Source organism: Eucalyptus grandis, chromosome 11 (genome assembly GCF_016545825.1).
Source record: "Eucalyptus grandis isolate ANBG69807.140 chromosome 11, ASM1654582v1, whole genome shotgun sequence".
NCBI lineage: Eukaryota > Viridiplantae > Streptophyta > Magnoliopsida > Myrtales > Myrtaceae > Eucalyptus > Eucalyptus grandis.
Genome location: NC_052622.1, coordinates 38928236 through 38948219, shown reverse-complemented (window position 1 = coordinate 38948219; position 19984 = coordinate 38928236). Strand labels below are relative to the sequence as shown.

General features: G+C 39.3%; 1 protein-coding gene across 3 annotated transcripts; it reads right to left on the bottom strand.

The window, feature by feature from the left end:
* Positions 1 to 9141: 9141 nt before the first annotated feature.
* On the bottom strand, positions 9142 to 15004 carry LOC104448079 (uncharacterized WD repeat-containing protein C2A9.03). 3 transcript variants are annotated; one of them, XM_010061865.3, is made up of 10 exons: positions 14625 to 15004; positions 14128 to 14284; positions 13842 to 14009; positions 12990 to 13076; positions 10701 to 10835; positions 10504 to 10614; positions 10325 to 10416; positions 10130 to 10235; positions 9955 to 10041; positions 9142 to 9873 (listed from the first exon to the last, which is right to left on the bottom strand). In XM_010061865.3, exons 2-10 carry the CDS (start codon positions 14278 to 14280, stop codon positions 9460 to 9462), a joined length of 1353 nt encoding a protein of 450 aa, XP_010060167.2. In that variant the 5' UTR covers positions 14281 to 14284; positions 14625 to 15004; the 3' UTR covers positions 9142 to 9459. The 3 variants fall into 3 exon arrangements, with proteins under 3 accessions (XP_010060167.2, XP_039160048.1, XP_039160049.1); XM_039304114.1 differs by having other exon boundaries at positions 9144 to 9873; positions 11663 to 13076; XM_039304115.1 differs by lacking the exons at positions 13842 to 14009; positions 14128 to 14284; positions 14625 to 15004 and adding an exon at positions 11663 to 11714 and having other exon boundaries at positions 9144 to 9873; positions 12990 to 13078.
* Between the last annotated feature and the right edge of the window lie 4980 nt (positions 15005 to 19984).

The following is a 19984-nucleotide window of genomic DNA, read 5'->3' as shown; positions in this document are numbered from 1 at the left end:
GGTGGCGGCGAAGTCTGGCGATCGGCTAGAGGAGGGAAAGGAAAAAAAAAAAGAAAAAGAAAAAGAATTCAAAAATATTAAAATATTATTAAAAGTTGTCCACGTTAGCACCAATCAAACCATGTTAGCCGGCCGGTGTCCAATCAGCAAAATCCGGTCAAAATTAACCGTAAATGACTAAATTGGCACTAAGTAAAAAGGTTTAGGACTAAATTTGCACCAAAAAAATATTTATGACTTTTTTTTAACGCTTTTCCCGAATATCCTCGTATTATTGGTTAATACAATCTCCACCTTTTTGCAAAATTAAAATAATCTAAGCTTCTTTATATATATATCATTATCTTGTATTATTCTTGACCTTTTAATCAGCTTATTTTTGCTTGGGGTTAATATCATAAAAAATCACAAGTTATGTTTATTGTAATACAAATATCCCGGACTTTTTTATATCACTAAAAACTTTAAATTTTCCCATTGTGACACAAAAACCTCAATTTTTTTGTTATAAAAACCCCAAATTTATATCGATGTAACAAATATACCCTAGATGAAACTAAAATAAAGAGTACATATCTCACACATATATAAGTTTGTGTTTTTACATTACACAAAAAAAAATGGAATATTTGTGTCACAGTGGGCAAATTTAAGATTTTTATTAAAGAAAGTTTATATTATCCATATTATAGTGGTATAGTGTGAAGTTTTTTGTGGTATTTGCCCTCTTGCTTATCTTTTCACGGCATGCAATGAGGTCTTTTGAATTGGTCGGGATTAAAACATGGATTAACTTGCTCCAGCCTCCATGGTTAATCATTACTCTCATCAGATGTGTTTATCGGTAGTGAATAATACTAATGTCAGGGCGCACGCTACGTACTTACCCGAAGTAGGGTGGCTGCCAATTGGAAGAAAATAAGTATCTTCTTGCGGAAGTGTATGAGATTGGATGTCACGCGAGATATATTAATTGCTAAAATAAAGAATACATACATTAGTATTTATACAATCGTTAAAATTATATGTTAATCCGTACTTCGCTATTCTAATTTTTTAAAGGTTTTGTGTGTTTTGCGTTAAGAAAAAAATTAGAAGAAATTGTAAGAGCCTCAAGATGAGAGAAAAGATTTGTATGAGAATAAAAAGTTGCCAAACAAATCCTGAAAACAGAACTTTTAGATGATAGCTTAAATTACGGGATCTAAGCATTTAATTACACTTTATGTGACATCCCTAATCGTGCTAGGCATCATGGTCTGTCCAATGACGTATAAGTATATACTTTTCTAAGAAGTCGTTCATCCTAAAAGTGCTCTCATCTTGGCATATTTAATATTGAACTTCCAATGCTAAACTTGTCAAGTCAAAAAGAGCATTGTAAGTCAATTGTAAGTTTCGCACATAAAGAGAGAACTCTCCCTACTCAATGTACAATTCAATTCATTCATCATTATACAAGAAGAGCTATTCCTTACCTAAATCTTCTAGACCCGATGATCACTTTCATCCTCGTCAGATGAGGTTGTTACATGTTTTTTTGTAGATATATCGCTCTTTTTTGGTTAATATTATTAACGCAAAGAGAAAAAGTCTTCAAGATTATTAAGACGGAAATAAGAAGAAAAATAAGCTCATGGATGGTACATCAAATGAGGAACAGCCTCTCCCGTTGGCTTCCCGCATTGTCAAGGGCCCCAAACGAGCGAATTCCGGCACGCAAGTTTGACCGCGCATTTGACGCACATGTGAACAGATCGAGATCAAAACCAGAACGGCTTCTTGCTCTTCAATTATTGTCGTCCGGTCTGAGCTATCAATCGTTCAGATTTGACGTTCCTTAGAAGAATTCTCAAGTATCCGAGATCCAGAAAGAGAACGGCTTCTTCTTTTTCATTTTTTTCAATTATTGTCGTCCGGGCTGAGGTCTGTAGCGATGAGATTTGACGTTCATTAAAAGAATTCTCAAGTATTCGAGATCAAAAAGGCTTCTTATTCTTCAGTTATTGTCGTCCGGGTCTGAGTTCTGCAGCGATGAGATTTGACGTTCCCTAAGAGAATTCTCGAGCGTGCGTCGAAGCTGCTGTGCTGGAGCTGGAACGTGCAGTAGTAATGGAGCTCTCCAGGTCGATGACGATCGCTGGAGCAAGCGCCAAAGAATTTATGGACGTAGTTGAAAACCCGTCGTTGTCATTTCAGATTCAAGTCATTATTGCTCTGATATCATTTCGATTGAGTGGGGCTCCTAGTCTTTTGACCTTTTGCGCCACGAAACTTGAAGGGGAGGAGGCACTTTGGCGGAAAAAATAGTTCTTTTTGTATGTTCTCTCTCTTTCTGGTCCTGCGTTCATATAGTTTTATTCCCTTCATCTTGCGTCTAGAAGGAAAGTGACGACTTGGTTTGAAGCATCTGATATTTTCTTCCTTGATCTGTCCCCAGAAGAATCTGTTCTGTGAACTTTAATGAAGAGCTAATCGAATTTAGAAAAGGGTAGGCCAAATCAAATCAGGGTATTGGGAAAAAAATCCCCAACTTCGTGCAGGTGCATTAACGAAATGTGAAGAATTAGGTGCCTAAAGGGTTAATGCTAAGAAGCAGGTGAGCAACTTTTTGGTTGGAGCCAAACGGAGCATTGTTTGTTTAATCAGAAGTGTGAGCAAGGTGCGATGGATTCGGCTTTTTGCAAGTTGGGGAAGTCGGATCACACGATCGTCATGCCTAACGTTGGACTTGAGTTTATGTGGGGGACCGAATATGGTGAACTTGCAAATCTTTCTTCTCCTTCTAGATTTTTGCATCATTGTCGGCAATGCATATCATCACTAGTCACGTGAATATTGAGTAGGACGTCCGTCATCGCGTCTTAAATGGAGACATATGTGTAATAGCTACATCGGACAATTAGCCTAGTGGCCGAAGGGCCCTTCGCTACAGTGGCCCAAAAGCACTATTCTAGGCTGGCCTATAGTCGTGAGGCACGGTCCCAATTGGGCCCAAAGTGGGCCTACCATAACCACACAATTATCATATGTCTTTCCGTGAACGGACAGTTCCAAGCAATATTTATGATCTAATGCGATTGTCTAGCCTAACAAGATGGGATTGAGTTGAACCTAACCAGTCATTTTTTCGTGATAAGTGAGCATGGGTGATGTTTTGAACTTGATTCGAGAGTACAGGCCAAACCCCCATTGATCACTTCTAATAATGTATAAAATTACATAGGATGCACATCGAAGTTCTCTCACGTATCTTCTTTTCTATAACCGGCCGCAACGCCACTACAACTTTAGCATTTAGAGGCATTTCGAACAGATTCCGATAAGAGCATTTAGTGAGCAAACTCGGCTCGACTCTCAGGCCACCTGATGATCACCTCTAACACATCATCGTGTTGGAGGCAATGGCAGATGAGGTCGGAGGAGATGGTGGCGGTGCCGTCCGCACCCATATTTGGGGTTCGATTTGAAAGAAAAGGAACGAAAAGGAAAATACATCTACACCATTCAAAGTCATTATAATGAGATGTCATCTATCTGAGAATGCACATTGACCATGACAATTTATCCCATGAATAGAGAGGATCCCATCTTTCCAATTTGAGCATCAGCCCAATTTGATTTTTGCCAATTTAACTATTTCAAAACAAGAGATTGACCCGTAAGAAGTTTAGAATTGAATTTAAACCCTCAGGTACTATTTGAGCAAGCGAAATAATTGAGATTTGGTACTTTCATATGTCAAGCTCAAAGTTTTTTTTTTAACACATATAATTCCTCGAGGTAATGCCATAAAGAATTCAAATCTCAAGAGTTCTTTTTAGTTAATATGGAAGAATTGGCTTTCACTTTAATAATATCGAAAAAATTGATGTATTTTGGTACATAAAAATTAAACTCGATAACTTTAATATTATGGGAAAGAAGAAAGGGTAGCAAAGGGTAGAAGCATAATCAAATATATTGCTGGAAAGTAATATAATAGAAGAGCACAGGCGATGTTCAAGTTTCAATCAAATTCGGGCAATCTTCATTTGTGCAAAGCTCTAACGTGATGAATATAGCACTTAATAGTCTCTTCCGAGATGGTTGAGGTAAGATAGAAACGATGAAGCAATACACAAGTAGGGATCCCTCAAAAGTTAGCATGATGTGCAAGACTTTATGACTTTCTGTATTGTCTTATAGTATGTGTGATGCAAGAGCAAATATGATCAATTAAATCGTAATGCAAACCGCAAACATAACGATGTATGAAAAGACACCTCTCGGAGTACTTGTTAAGGACCGACAAAGTGATACCATTTGTCCTTAAATGACAATAAATGAGCATCATCTGTGCTCGATCAGGCTGATGGATTTCCACAACCATAATGCTCCGATTGAATCGATTCATTCATCATAGGCTTTAGAGGACACGCCGTGGGATCCTTGCACGATCGATTGACTAACGTCGATTGCCGCAATGATTCCCGCGTCAAGTCATGATGACGCTCCTCAGCATGCTTTAATCTCATTCGTTGGATGGCAAGTGGAAGTTAGCCCCGATGTTAAATCACTCGAGAGAGAAGGTGAAAAAGGTGAGTAGCTGATTGGACTTGGGAATCACTGACTTGCCCAGTATTCTCCATTCATGGTGGAGTGGTGGAACTCAGAATGAGTGGATGACGAACCCAAAACCTAGGCTCTTGAAATGTCAACTCGGGTCCGAATCATGTTAGCGTCGCTCCGAGTCAAAAGGTCACACCGTCCGTCATCATATCATGAATTCGCATAGCGTCACCGGCTCACTTTTCGACAATTAATACTTCAGATATTTTGCTACTTTGTAAAGAAACTTCTCGACTCGTACTATATGGGTGAGACTATGATGATTAGTTCATCAACCTCAAATTTTAGATTTTTAAGTGATTTGAGAAATTGTCATTGCATCCGGTTGCAAATATCAAATTCTAATAGCTAATTTCGTTTTCTCAATAATAAAAAAAAAAGCAAGTGTGATGATTACATAATAACTCTCTTCGGCACTTGTCATCTTGATTACCTTGAAATGAAATGAATATCCATTATTCCTTTTAACTCGACATGATTATTTTGTCAAGTTCTAAGCAATTGGCATTCAACTACAATATTGCATTGGACTCCATATTTATATTTGTATTGAAGGAAAATATTTTATGCTTTATGTCATAGCATTGACTAATGTTAACGACTATAAACAATTTCTCTAGCACATAATACATTGTGTATGTTATAGTCAAGCTTACTATGATGAATTTATGTCTATTCCCGATATATTGTTTTGCATAAATTTAGTCTATTCTACTATAATTCTACCGTAGACAACAAAGTCATTTTTTCCTCTCTATATTAATGTATAGATATATGTTTGTGTTTTTTTTTTTCTACAGTGTTGAGAAAATTTCTAATGATATTTCAAATAAGATATCTTATTTTACCATATATCACTTTAAAAGATTAGGTATATATAATATTTATAATTATATTAATTTATTTTAAATAAACCACTCTTATATTGTTGTATATTATGCATAGTCTATTTTACTACACAGATAAAATGTCACAATTTGATTAGACATTTGTAATTAGATTGAAATTTTAAGAGGGTTTCCTTTTTTTATTCTTGGAAAAATATAAAAACTCAATTTGGCAAAGAAAATAGTAATTTCATTAAATTGGATGCATCTAACAGAAAAAGTCACATATAATATATCAAATGTGATATGGCAAGCCGAACATTTTCATGGGTAACGGTCTCAACAGTCTAGGTTGGGTTTCCTGTTGTCCCACCAGACCCAAATTATAAATGAATTCATGTTCTCTCGACCCGAATCACGTCTAATCTGAATTGAAAATACTGGTTGAGATCACACTAGAAGAGAAAAAAGAAGGCAACCACTAACACCTACTTGAGCAAAGAGACCCACGTATCATTTAATAGAATTTAGAGATATATAAAATACAGCAACTTGCATCTGGATCTTACTTTACGGTGAGATTGGTGTCATAGACAACAGATTGTTCTCCTAGAAGAGGTGGCAAACTCCTAGGGTGACGACAAAGACGTCGGCAAAGTTGACGTGGAGCACGGAGTTGGAGTTGATGACGGCAGCGTCGACGAGGAGGACAGAGTTGATGGCAGCGGAGTCGACAAGGTGGACGAGTATTTCACGTTCTAGAGAAGGAGAGCATATGTTTTAGGGTTTCTCGTCCTATAGAAGACGAGCATGTATTTTTTGGTTCAATGTTAGGGCTTGAACTCATTGAAAAGTTCGGTTCGAGTTGTACACGTGAACCGATTTGAAACCGTTGAAACACTTGCATTTTAAACTATTACCTGAACATGAAGAGTTCCCGGCCCGAAAATACCCAAAAATCGGGCTGCATCGGGCATTGTTGACAGCCCTTAATCATGGGTTCTGTTTCATTTGGTCCGACATCTTTAAGGGATAATTTGATTTTAGACATGCATCTGGGACAAGGTTGGATGGGTCGGGTTCACTTTTATTCTTAAAGGCCTGAACCCAATTCGAATCGGTCCACAGCCAGGCCTTTCCGCATTGGACAGCCTGACATTGCTGCCGATTGGACCCGGTCGGGATACCCATGCTTAAGGATCCGAATCATAGTCTATTTTACAAATATAGATGAATATGTATATGTATATCTACCTATGTATATCTACCTATGTATCTATCTTTCTAGCTCTCGTCTTAAACTAAGGGAGACATATGCTGGTAATGAATTTTCTCATATATTTACACGTTATACATTGTTCGAGGTTATAACCATTGAGGGGAGAAAGTACCTAACAAAAAATTTTATAAATAGGACATTGCAATTTACATTCTCAATGAGACCATTCTATAATATAATCGTCGTGAAGATCATATCGTACCGGCTTCAGATGTCAGGGCATAACCTGCTTTTGAATCGGTCATCATGATTGGGCCTCAACTGTTTATATCAATACGCGCTGCAAAGCACATGTTTGTATGCGCAAAACCCTTATCGAAATCAACAAATAAGAAAAAAAAAAAAAAATCAATTTTATAAAGTTACTGGGTCGGGTTCACTTCATTGTTAAGGATCTAAAAATGTGATTTTAGAGCAGGAGACACATGCTTAACAATCTTCCAAAGATAGGCCACTCAGGAGTGGGGCCTTCATTGGCCTGAATTTTCACAAGCATCTGTCGTGGATGGAAATATTGGATCATCGTACCCAAAGAGTACGATATTGCATTGTCGGAAAAGGCCCAACTTCCTCCTGAAAACGGCTTTCCATAATGCATGTTTCAACTCCATAATCTAGCTTCAAAATGGATCATAAACTCATTTCTTAACCATATTTGACAAAATAAATTGTTATATAAATCAAATATATTTGGGCAAATATGTCATTAATGGATTTAGAATAGTAAAAGCCCAAAATAATATGAGCGTTAAATGGGTTGACAACTTATTTAGAGTCAACCTACTTCTATGACTCTCTCTTTCCTTCCCTTGATCTCACACTTGCTCACTCCGTATTCTCATCTTAGTTTGATACTAGTTTTTCTAAATTGAATTAAATATATAAGTGTTTTAGCAATGCAAAATTGGCTCAAATATGAATTTAAGTTTGTATTGCATGGAATAGGTTAGAACAAGTTAAATGGAATAAGGGATAGTTCCAAATAAGGACCTAAAATGCTCTTATTTTCTCAAATAAGATTTTAAAATTCATATTATTTTAAATAAAGATCCAAAGTATATTCATTTTCTCTTATAAAGGCCTAAAGTATATCTTATTTCAAATAAGAAATTAAAGTACTTATATTAGTATCAAAAAATGGCTTGAAATCACCGATTATGAAGGGCAATTTTATCTCTTTAAATTTTTTAAATTTTTTTCCTTTTTTCTTTTCATAAAAAAACAAAGAAAAAGAAGAAGTGGAAAGCACAAGCAGGAGGCAACGGCATGCAAAGGCCAATGAATGCTAGCAAGCCCTCGCCTAAAGTGGGACAGGGTCATGATCTACGCAAGTGTCGCCCGCCCTTGCCCAAGCTTCCACGAGGGTCGCTAGCCCTCCCCAACACCCACAAACCTAGGCCGAGATCTAAAGGAGATAGGTGAGGGCCACCAGGCCTATTCAAGGGTCGGCGACCCTCACCTAGATTTGGGAGAGAATTTGTATCCTCTCCCACTTCTAGTGAGGGTCACCAATTCTCACCTAGGCACTGGCAATCCCGCTAGCCTTCATTGCCACCCCATCAATGAAGGGCCAACGACCACAGGCATTTTTTAATCAAATTTAATTTAAATTTAACTTACATTTGAATGAAAAAATCCCTAATCAACTAAAATATTTTGCCAACCAACAAGGTTTGGTTATTATTTAAAACAGTCATAACCACTTCAAATCTTTGGGAATTAATACAACCAATTCAAATTCTTATTTGAAACAATACATATTTCGAGTCTTTATTTAAGAAAATAAAAGCATCTTTAGCCTTTATGTGAAATTGCTCGTAGAATAATTTGAATCCGATTTTTTTCAATTCGACCTACCAGGTGAGTCGATATACGATGATAGGGACACTTGTCATTGTTCTGTTGGCAGGTATCCAACCTACCCTTTTGCTTCCTGTTTTGCTCCTCCATCAGCCATGGACCACGGTTGCTCCTCCTCCTGAAAGTTCCGTTTCTGTCCATTCCCACCAACCTTTTTGAAGTCATCTTTACGGGACCAACTACTCTTAAAGACCATAGACATTCAATGTAAATCCAGAGAAAACAGGAGTATAAATCCTCCACAATCCATACAGTAGCGGCCACATGGTGTGATCGTGACAAATCGACGTCAACAGGTCTGTATATTCAATTGGAACATGGAACGGGCGGCACGAAACTGCAGATGAAGCGTTCGGTGGTCATTTTCGGTGCGTAATGCGATGCCCGCCAGAACTAAAACGCCACGCAACGCTCGACATCTCTCGGCAGCAAAAGTCAAAGAATCCTCTCCCAACACGGTGGAAACTTCCCCCGGGACAAGCTCTCCAACGGACATCGACATCAGTCGGATTTTCGAACCAACGTTAAGGAATGGATAACAAGTAAAGCTAACATCACCGAAACGATACAATAGAACTATGATTAGAATGAATTAGTAGTAATAAGAGTCTTCAAAATACACAACAAACAACCGAGGCCAAAAAAAAAAAAATTGAAAGGCTATCAATAACAAGATAGCTCTGCAACCCCAAAAAACCAAAACTTGAATCACTTCAATTGCTCATCTAACTTCAGCCGGAGATGTTTAAAAGATTTACCAACGTTAATCCCCCAGGCATATTTGCTTATGCACATGACCTTGTCCCCAAAAATATACAAAAAGCATATTATCTTTTTACTCCGCGGGCGTCTATCTACACTTTCTGGAGCGAACTTTGTTATTCACAGGATGGAGTCCAGATAGCTGTTGCACCGCCTCCGGTTGAACTCCAACAAGCTCCCGTAAGTGCGGTCCGCAACCCCGACAAAGAGAGCTTCTGTGTCGGGGCTGAATGATATGCCAGCAATCTCCCCGAACATGTCAATCTCCTGCCCCTTGACGTACCCGGACTGCGTGTCGAAGATGTGCACGAAGTCAGCAGGCTCAGCCATGGCCATGAACCTGCCATCGGATGTGAACTTGATGGCTCTGATGGCCCCCATATTTCCCTTGAGAACAGCAAAGGACTGCGAGGGATTCCTAATGTCCCAGAGCCGACACGTTGTGTCTTGATTCCCCGTGGCCAAAATTTGACCATTCGGGTGCCAAGCAGAAGCGAAGGAATAGTCCAAGTGCCCTTTCAAGTTGTTGATTGTCTGCAGTTACAAAGAAGCATCGTGAGAACACAATTTCCAGCCTACATCTTGAAACTGCATCTGCCAGAAGCAATGACTTACTTTTCCAGACTGAGCATCAGCTATCAAGCACTCTTCGCTGTCCCCAAGGATTGCTAGTAATTTGCCATCGGGGCTTACAGAGGTATTCTGTAAATAGTCATCAGAGCAAGTGAGAAGAGTATCAAACTATTGAATGCCGAACTTTTTCGAGGGACACTTTGACGTGGGCACTTACATTGACACACCAGTCGAAGTTGAAGCGGTTGAGGCAGGCAAAATTCTCCGTATCAAAGACCCTGACCTGAGCATCGTTATTTGCAGTTACGACCCTCAAAGGACCCCTGATGAAAGAAAGACACGTAGGAGGTCAAGCCTCTAAACTAGAGAATCAGAAACATAGATCTTTTAAGTCTGCTGGATGAGCGCTTACGTCGGGTTGCGCGAGATATCCACACTGTTGGTAATTGCATTATCATCAGCTGTTACTTTGCTGCAGAATGCAACTCCAGGTTGGTTCATGAACTGAGTCAACACAAAGGAGGTTAGTAAACGAGTAGAAGCTGTCTTTGTAACTATATTTCAGTCATCCGAAGAGTAAGAGTTCCGTACCTTGCATATAAGCTCCCCTTGGAAGCCTCCAGCAACCAATAAATTGTCTTTTATAGCCATAGTGCTTATTTGAACTCTAGAAAGCGATTGTGAAAACAACCCAGGACGCTTCTGTAGAAGGCATACAGAAAAGATTATGAACACTTGAATAATGAAATAATATTCACTGAGAGACCTGATGATTAGGAGACACTTACCACTCTTGGAACAATGGGCTTAGCCACGTTGAGTACCTCTTTACTCCTCCTATGCAGGGCAGACCAATGCATCACAGAGTAGTTCTGCATGAGGTACACATCGTGCTTCGATGTTGACCACAAAAGATTGCGCAGCTACAAAAGTACAATGAACCAACGAGATGAGCCCCAACAGATAATCAAGGAAAGAGATGATATAAGTGCACATGCTATGAACAAAGATCTACTGCTCTAAGAACTTGAGCACTTAGAATTCTTGCCTTAACCGAACCAGACAATAATGCTGTAGTTCGGATCAAAGATCCTAAAAGCTAAAGTTAGAGTTTCAGGGTAAAGCTTCATAAGACTTTATTGCCTACTAGAACCCTCAGCCTACTAAGGCAAACAAGACCCCTCGGATAATAGTGTCAGATATGTGAAATGGTTAACCTGCCTAAAAGCTGAAGTTAGAAAATCAGAAGTAATCCTTGTTGATCTTGAATCAAAATTATATATAGTAGTTAAAAACTTTAGTTCAGTCAAGGTCCTCTAATTGGATATTGCCAAGTTCTCAAATGACAAACAAGTGAGAACAGTCATGGAGCTGAAGCAACATGCAAAGCTGCGCAAAGAAGAATGCAATATATGCATAATCAAGAGCCCTAACATAATTGTGAGTTGTTTTTGGTAAAACTAACCAAAAGGAGAGACATTTAAGTCATTACATACCACAAATATCATGCATGATCCAAACACATAGATGCAATGTTCATAATTTGCCAAAATGTATCTACTGATAACCATTTATGTGAAACTTACAAATGCAACAGAGAGAGAAAACAAGAAACTGCATGCAAGAACCAGATTCAGGAAAGATTCTAACAACAATCCAAAGAGCTTGTAAACGCTATTTAGCCCCCTTACAGCTGGCACATATTCTTACAACATTATTCACCTAAATCTCAAACGTTTTCCTATCATACCATATAACAAATGTATCCTTATTGCAGCAGCTGCTCAGATATTACTTCCACCCTGCTTTGATGCCACAGAGAGTTAAGAGACATAATAATATTTAACAAGCAGTAGAAATGATGCGCACAGAGTGATACAAAGTAACCATTTCAACCTTCTATCATAAGAAAATCCAAGAAATAACAACAATCAGGATATCACAAGAAATGCATTCACAGGCTAAGATAAAATGTTGAGCCATAAACCAGAAAAAATCCCATGCATTTTATGTGGCTTCCATGCAAAGTTAACTCATCTAACTGAGAATTTCTCACCGGAAGTCTTAACTGTGTATGCCTTCTTATTTTAAAAGAAGCATCTTTTCCTGAAGCAATGGAAACTGATCACATGAAAGCACTGGGATGTACTTTACCTAAAGCATAACCAGCTATTGTTCCCATTCAATCATCAAGTTGTAGGTGGGGAAAAAAATTCTTTGATATCTATGGTCCCAACAAGATTTCCTATTAGCAGTTTCTACTCTTGCCCAGAGAAAAGTGATAGTTCCAGATTTTCATGTTGCCAGAGAAAGGCCATAGTGCCAGATTTTCATGTCACTAAGTTTTCCAGAGGTCAGGTCAGCAGTATATTTTTCTGTTGAAAACCAGCAATGAAATTTGTTAACGCTCCTTTTACTGAACTACTTGGTACACACAAGACCAGACCCATTTGCTTCTAATGGTAAAATTTTCACAAGGCAAAACATCTATCAAAAGAGATCTGCAAGCTCCATACCTTCCAACAATTAGTAGAGGCTTAGAGCACTTAGCATATATAACAATACCCACAAAGGATACTATCATATTGACAAACCTGCAAGACTACAAGGCTAGATCCGTACGTTTAACAAGATATTCTAACTACTTTGGAAGGATGAATTCAAAGACCCAAAGTCTACTAGTTAGTAACTCCTATTGATGCTATGATGCAACATGCGTGATAATTAACGAAGAGCAGTAACACGCAATTAATGCAGTGATCTGGTGAAAATGGATGATGCTTTGCTGTTTTTACAAGCAAGAATGCACGTCCAATTTGAAAGACAATTTACAAACTTCATGCAACTAAAATAGTGGTTTTAATTTGAATGAAATGGAGGAATTAACATTGACAGTTTGAAGAAATGCTCTTTAGGCACAAATATCGACCTGACTAATCACTAGATGTTAACTCGTGCAGTTGGCACTGACGTAAATGTGTATTGACCATATATGATGCATGAAAGTGCCTGGAAAACAAAAAGGCTCCCTATTTGAATGAACTTCAAGAAGTATTGGCTTAGCATGAAATCTCTACCTGAAAATGCACGATTGTCGATTTGACAAGCCTCGTGTTGAATTGGAAGTCATAAAAGTTCTCCCCCTTCTCAACTTGCAAGCACTCCTGTTAATGGAATATATGCTTAGAAAGGCGGTACAAGAAGCAACATCTGAAGAGGTAAAATCTGGACAACGGAAGTTTCTTCAAACAGATCCAATCTAATCATCTAATTATTAGGAAAGATCAAAATAATCAAGAAAAAAGGGTAGAGTCCCTAAAATTCATGGGCTACTTATAACAGAGATCAAGATACCCAAACAGAAAATCTATAAGAGGAAAAAGGGAGAAAATCTTCGAAAAATCATATAAAAAGGCAACCGGAACCAAAGGAATACATTTCATTGCATACAAGTCAAAAAAAGAAAAAAAAAAGTCCCCACATAGCAGCCTCTGGTTCTTGACATGACAAGAAAACTATATTTAATCCCAGATCACTTGTTGTGGTACTAGGGAAAGCCGATCTGCAATTTAGATTAAGAAGAACTACCCCAAACATGAGAACACACCGAGTCAAATTTTCCACCGGGATCGGATGAGTTCGAGATCTAATAAAGTTGAACTAATCGGACAGCCCGGAATCAAGGGGTTGCAAAACTCTTTGGATATGCTACGATAATGGAAAAATCAAGAAGAGCATATAAAGTAAAAAACTGAACTTATAAACAAACGAGGACTTCTTAAATTAGTAATGAATCTGCAAGTGGAATCAAATCATACACAAGTGAATCTGCAAACTTCACAAATAAACAACATATTTAAATAATTGCACTTCCAAAAACGATCAGACAAACTCAAAATCGAGCGATTTCGACGAAACAAGAACCTCACCTTGTCGAGCTCCTCGCGGGAACGCGACAGGCACTCGTAGTTCTTGTACTGCTTCAACCTCTTATCGCGGTACTTGTCCCGGGTATAGTTCATCCTCTCCCAGGGTATCCCCTGTATATCTTTCCCATTTCTTGCTTCCAAAGCAGAGGTATCAGTCTTCGGCTTGCTCTGTTGCATCAAAAACCAGAGACGCAATGAATTACATAAACAATATCGGTATCATTCACATCACTCAGCGATCATTCATCACCGAAGCGCGAGATACAAGGCACACTTAAAAACGTACCGACTCGAAGTCATCCTCGAAGTCGGAGTCTACCGACTCCGTATCGGAGTTACGAGGCGATTCGACATCGGAGAAGGGGTTATCGTCGTCGTAGAACTCGTCGTAGAAGTCGTCGACCACGTACTCAAGGTCGTCGTTGTGGAATTGCTCCATTACCCTGCAACCATCCAGAGGCCAACGTGATCAGGCACGCACGGAACCCAACTCGGTCGCACATCGAAACGTGCCGAGGCCCACGGATTCGCGCTAAAGACAGGACCTTGCGGCGGTTTTCCAAGCAAAATCGACGCTTTACGGCGAAAACCGTGGGTACGCAACAGAAACAGAGGAAAACCAGAGGTCTCGGGCATGAACAAGTAAAATACAGGGGAAACCAACAAGAGGGTACAACAAAATCGACCCGAACAGAAACATCGCAAACAAAAAAGAGAATCAAACGATTCCAAAAGAGAACGAGCGCGGGAACAAGAAAAAGGAGCTTCCTTTGGCGACGGTACCTTCAAATTCCGAACCAAGAAACAGAGGAGACGACTGTTCAGAGGAAACCCACGAAAGGAAACGCAGGGGAGACCGGCAAGGAACCGGAACACAACGGGGTAACCGAGAAGCTTTTCCCCGGGAAAACAGAGAGAGAAAGGGGAAACTGGGAAAATGGGCAAACGGGCTGGTCGGCGGCCGAGAAGGGGGCGGAGAACTCGCCGGGTCCGGAGAAAACCAGGGTCGTCACGGGAAGGGAGGGAAGGGAAGGGAAGAGAAGAAGAATCCAGAGACGGAGGAGGAGGGCGTTGTTCGACAGTACCAATTTGCTCTGTAGGAAAACGGAGGAAATAAGCTGGGGCGGAAATGAATCTTGTATTTTAGCCAAAATGGCGATGAAGGGGAAGCCCCGTCGTCCTACTTATAGAAAAAACAGAGAGAGAGAGAGAGAGAGAGAGAGAGGGGAAGAGGGAGTGAGAAAGGTGTAGGGCGTGGGACCCCCGCCGGCCCCCAAGGTCTTGCGGATTTTTTCCCTTTTTTATGTCGTATTATATAGTGCGTGTGTACACTTGTATGTATATAATATGTTATATATATTATACAATATAATATATTCGTTGCTACGAAGGAAGGGAGGAAGGAAGGAATCCGTGGGCTGGGGCGGGACCCGCTCATCTGCCGACCGGTCACCGGCTGTGGGGCCTGTCGTCATCCCCTCTTTCTTTCTCTCTTTCTATCTGTCGCGCCTAAAACGGTGGCCGGTAAAAAGAAAAAGCATTTTATACTCCAACGAGATACGCCTCCCGATGTTTTCGAGAACTCGAATTTTCTTCTTTTTTTCTTTTTTTTTTTACTTTTATTCCCCTACTGCTGTAAAAAAACCATATTTTCGGGGGATAAAAATAGAGGGGAGAGAGGGAGACGGGGAGGGAGGTTAAATTTGGTTGCGACAGGGGCGTTGTCGCAGCAACCGGCATCATCTGTCGTCGTTTTTGTTATGGATCGCTTTTTCCTAGGTATCGCGCCCGGCCAATTTTCCTTATTTAGTTTAGGAAGATTCTAATATCATATAACGTGGTAATATAAATGATTTTTCTAGATTTTACGGTAATGTATTTTTTGACGTTTCACTTAACAAATCCCTCAATTGAGGTTCATATGGTCATGTTTATTTTGGACGGGAGTTGGTTTTTTTTTTTAGAATCTCGTGTATCGTGAAATTCATTTTTATTTAATATGATCAAAAATCATCCATCAAATTCTATATTTGAAATGCTTGGATTTACCTTTTTTTTATAGTATCATTTGGTGTTCGATTTAGGATATGGATACCTCAAATAATTCACATTCTCGAGCAATCTTTTTTTTAATAGTATCATTTAATGTTTGATTTAGGATTTGGGTACCTCAGATAATTCACATTCTCGAGCAATTTTCTTTTTTGATAATATCATTTAGTGTTCGATTTAGGATATGGGTACCTCAAATAATTCACATTCTCGAGCAAACTTATATACTTTGGCAATGCCTTGAATGAGATCTTTTACCATATGAGATGTTTTTCTAGAAGGAATTATTAAATTTAAGTTATAATTCTTACCATATTTGCAAACTTGCCATTTCTATTGGCTTCCCTTTTTTTTGGCCATTCCTCGCATAAGAACAAGGTCTAACGTTTCATCGCCTCTATTCCTAATTTTCAGAAAATAAACTTTACTATAGACTTCATTATTAGGTTCCACCCATGAGGAGTAATCTTTAAGCATTAAAACAATTGGATAAGAAAATCAGAACGTAACAGCCTACGGGAACCCACTTTGGGTACATCTGATTTTGTGATAATTAAAATTAATTTATATCAATAGCCATTGTTGTTCTTATGAGAATTTATGAGGTTGAGAAAATTCCAACTCAATTTTGTCTTCCAAAGCCTTTCGAGTGAAATCATATTGGACTTTGACTATTAAAAGTCATGCGTCTAGAAGGTTAAGGGTGATTTTACCAAAATCTAAATTTATGGTCGAAACGTTAGAGAAAAAAGGGGGAAAAGAAGGAAATCGGTACTTGAAAATACGATGCGGCCATCTACACAATCAACCGTGAAAAAGGTTATTGAAATATTTTCGTTTAAAAAAGTTCATCTAGACATGCTAATTAATTTGTAAAATCAATGCACGAGATAATTTTCAGATTTCTGTTGGATATGTGGATTCGGGTCGATCGGGCGAACCGGGCAGGGTCACGATATTTCAACCCAACGAGCGATTTCAGCCGTGGAACCGGCAACCGCCTGGCAACCGTCCGCAATTAAGTAAAAGACAAGGAAACCGACATCTCCGCTAATTTCTCCTCCTCGGATTTCTGGTACGGTTTGACTTCTCAACCCTCCCGGGACCGCTCGCAGCAAAGTCGACCGACAGCTGTCGGTCGCAGCCTCCCCTGTGCACTGCCCCACAGTCGGTCAGTTTGGGAAAATAATAAAAAATAATAATCACGATCTTTTAAAAGAAAATGAAATCCCGGGCCGAATCAAGCGATCTTTTTCCACGAGGCCGCGATCCGCGACGTCCACGTGTCAGTGCGGCATCGCCCCTGTCGTAAAGTAAGCCTGCGCCTGGTGACACCACGTGGCCTACGTTAGTTGACGTGTCCTCTTGTGGAGGGAACTCTCCCGTCTCTCTTCTTTCGGTGGTGGGGGCTCCGTCTCCGTGAAACTTTTAACGGCGTTTCGGGGACGTCGTGGGGTGGCTGGGGTGGTCAGCGGTTTAACCGTGGTTAGGTTTGGGTGATGCTCGCGAGACTCGAGTAACGTGCGTGGCCCCGGTCAGGTGTTTAGGTCGGTCGTCGGGAGGACCCACGTGGCGGGCGAGGGCTGGGGGGAGTGCCCGTGTGGTCCCCCTTTTGGTTATTGGTGGTTTCGTGCGTCGCTAATCGCGTGAGACCTATCGTCTCGGAATTGATCTTTTTTCCGATGACCGCGACGCTAATCGTCGTCCTTACTCATGTCGATCGCGATCCAGGAAAACCCCCTCGCGACATCGAGAGCTCCACACTCCTGACGACGTAATAAGTTTGAATTGGATATGTAAGGAAAGATTTGAACTCGGCATCTGATTATGAAACCGAGCTAACCTCGAGGCACGCTACGACTTGTGGGGCGGGAGAGATGGGTAAGGGGTAGACACGTTACCTTTCCTTATGAGCGGGACATTGGTCTCTGGGATTGAGAGTCTGAAGATTACCTTTCAAACTTGCACGATGCATGACTTGATTGATTGATTACGGATTTGGATTGATGAGAATGTGAAAGTTGAAAAAGTGAAAAGGGAGAGAAGTCCAACTATGGAATTGAATCCCACATGAAATGAAAATGCAGAATCTGATCATCTAGCAATAGCAAGTATCAAGATTCTAATTCCACGATTCTACCACCACCATCTTTATAGAAAATCCAGATTTTATTATTTATCACGATCATCACCGCCATTATTAGCCGCCGCCACCATTAATCACCGGTCTCTAATAGCTCTCATCGATTGCCACTTCCGTCGAGGAGTGTTTTCCTTAAAAGATTAGATCTTTTTATGATCCAAAATATTGAAATGGAATCTCTCGAATGAGAATCCATCCAAATCACATCCTTTTAACTTAAATGTGCCAACTGCCCCTGATGAGGCAAATTCACCTTTAAGCCAAAGTTTCATCATCACAACATTCTTCTACAAGAAATCTCTCAGCAGTATGTCTTTTAGTGGTGGAGACAACGAACCCAATCGAGTTGCGCCACTGCAAATCCCGTGAATGACGAATCAACTTAGGACATAATTACGAGGTCATGCTTTTCTTATTTTACTATCTTTAACCACATTAATCATGTATCGAAAGGATAATGTAAAGCCACAATGAGTCAAGATTGTGGTCCAATTCTAATCTGAATGGACACGAAAGGGACGCCCGAGAGTGAGGATGAGTACAAGGTGTTACATGCTTAGACACAGTTCTCCCTTGCACTTTTTCTAATCTGATTGGAACCCTATCTGTGGTCCTTGGTTTACCAATCAGAACTTAACAGCCGTAGCTTTGACTAGGCCGTGGGTTAACACTACCAAAAATATCAAGTCAAATTTATTCAAAATTAATTTTTTTTAAAAAAAAAAAACCTCAAATTGGTACATTTATAACAAATATACTATTCGTTACTTATTATTAAATCTAATTAATACGTAAAAAACCACAAAACTAGTACACATGTAGCAAAAGAAGAGTAACCCTTGACCGGTATATTAGTTAACTGTCACGTATCATTCAATTCAATAATTTGATTATCAAATTTAACAAAACTAATGAAGGTTAAAATTTGCCTTGAGTATATCAATTTAATATTTTTCAACATCAAAATTAATTTAAGATAAATTTATCATGAATGTACTAATTTGGGGTTCTTTGTGGCATTAACAGAGAGTTGGAGCATTTGAGATGCTGAGTGCGCTTGGCTTCCAGCAATTTTTTATCTTAGAAAGGGAGATTATCGAGTGTTTGGAATATATGTCACTTTGCTAATTTTACCTACAATGGAGAAAGATTTTATATTGAAAGATTATTTCACAAGTCGCGTAAAATTGCATGGTCCTTTTCACCTAAAGATTTAAGCTATTGGTTTGAATGTACCAACATAACCCCCAGATCGAGCTCTTCATGCCCCCCAATTAAAATTATTTCGCATGTAGTCTTTTGTTCTCTCATCATATGTTCTTCTCTTCCCGTCAAGGCAACATTAACTACAACCACATTCTTATTTACATTTCGAAGCAAGATAATTGTTCGGTCATTTTTATTTCAAATTGCATAGAAGAGGGGTTTCAAAGTATGTTGCATATCGTTTAAACATCAGTTTAATATCAAAATAAATATATATACTTGTACTTTTCCTCATAATGATAAGTTACAAGTTCTGAATTTTTTAACAAAATTCTTAAACAGTGGAGACCTTCTGAAAAGAATGTTACAATCAACAAATTGGTTCTACGAAGCTTTTACATATACCACACAGGAGAAATCAGAGAACTATGATATATATATATATATATCGAAAGTGTTACAGTTTTTTCTCTAACACCAATCACTCCTTTTGGTATTTTATGTGTGCTCTCATATGAACCGACACGGGTATTTTCACGTGAACTAGTTCTTGATATGGATTTTTCCATAATTTCTCATCCTATTCAGCACCTTAAACTAGGTTTCTATAGATCATTTTAGATGTTTCCACGAGACTGGCATCATCTAGTGGCTAATATGCTATGTCCCCATAAGTCATATCGAGATATAGGTGCTTTCCGCAAAAGAAAGTGTAACATTGCTTAGCGCAACCTCAAATGCT

Bases quoted from the DNA above. Each gene is read 5' to 3' on its own strand.
- LOC104448079 (XM_010061865.3), bottom strand. From the start codon at position 14,280: ATGGAGCAATTCCACAACGACGACCTTGAGTACGTGGTCGACGACTTC. The intron at 10,042-10,129 runs GTAAGTGCCCAC...GACTATTTACAG, and splicing joins ACTTCGACTGGTGTGTCAAT to AATACCTCTGTAAGCCCCGA. The intron at 9,874-9,954 runs GTAAGTCATTGC...TTGTAACTGCAG, and splicing joins CTGATGCTCAGTCTGGAAAA to ACAATCAACAACTTGAAAGG.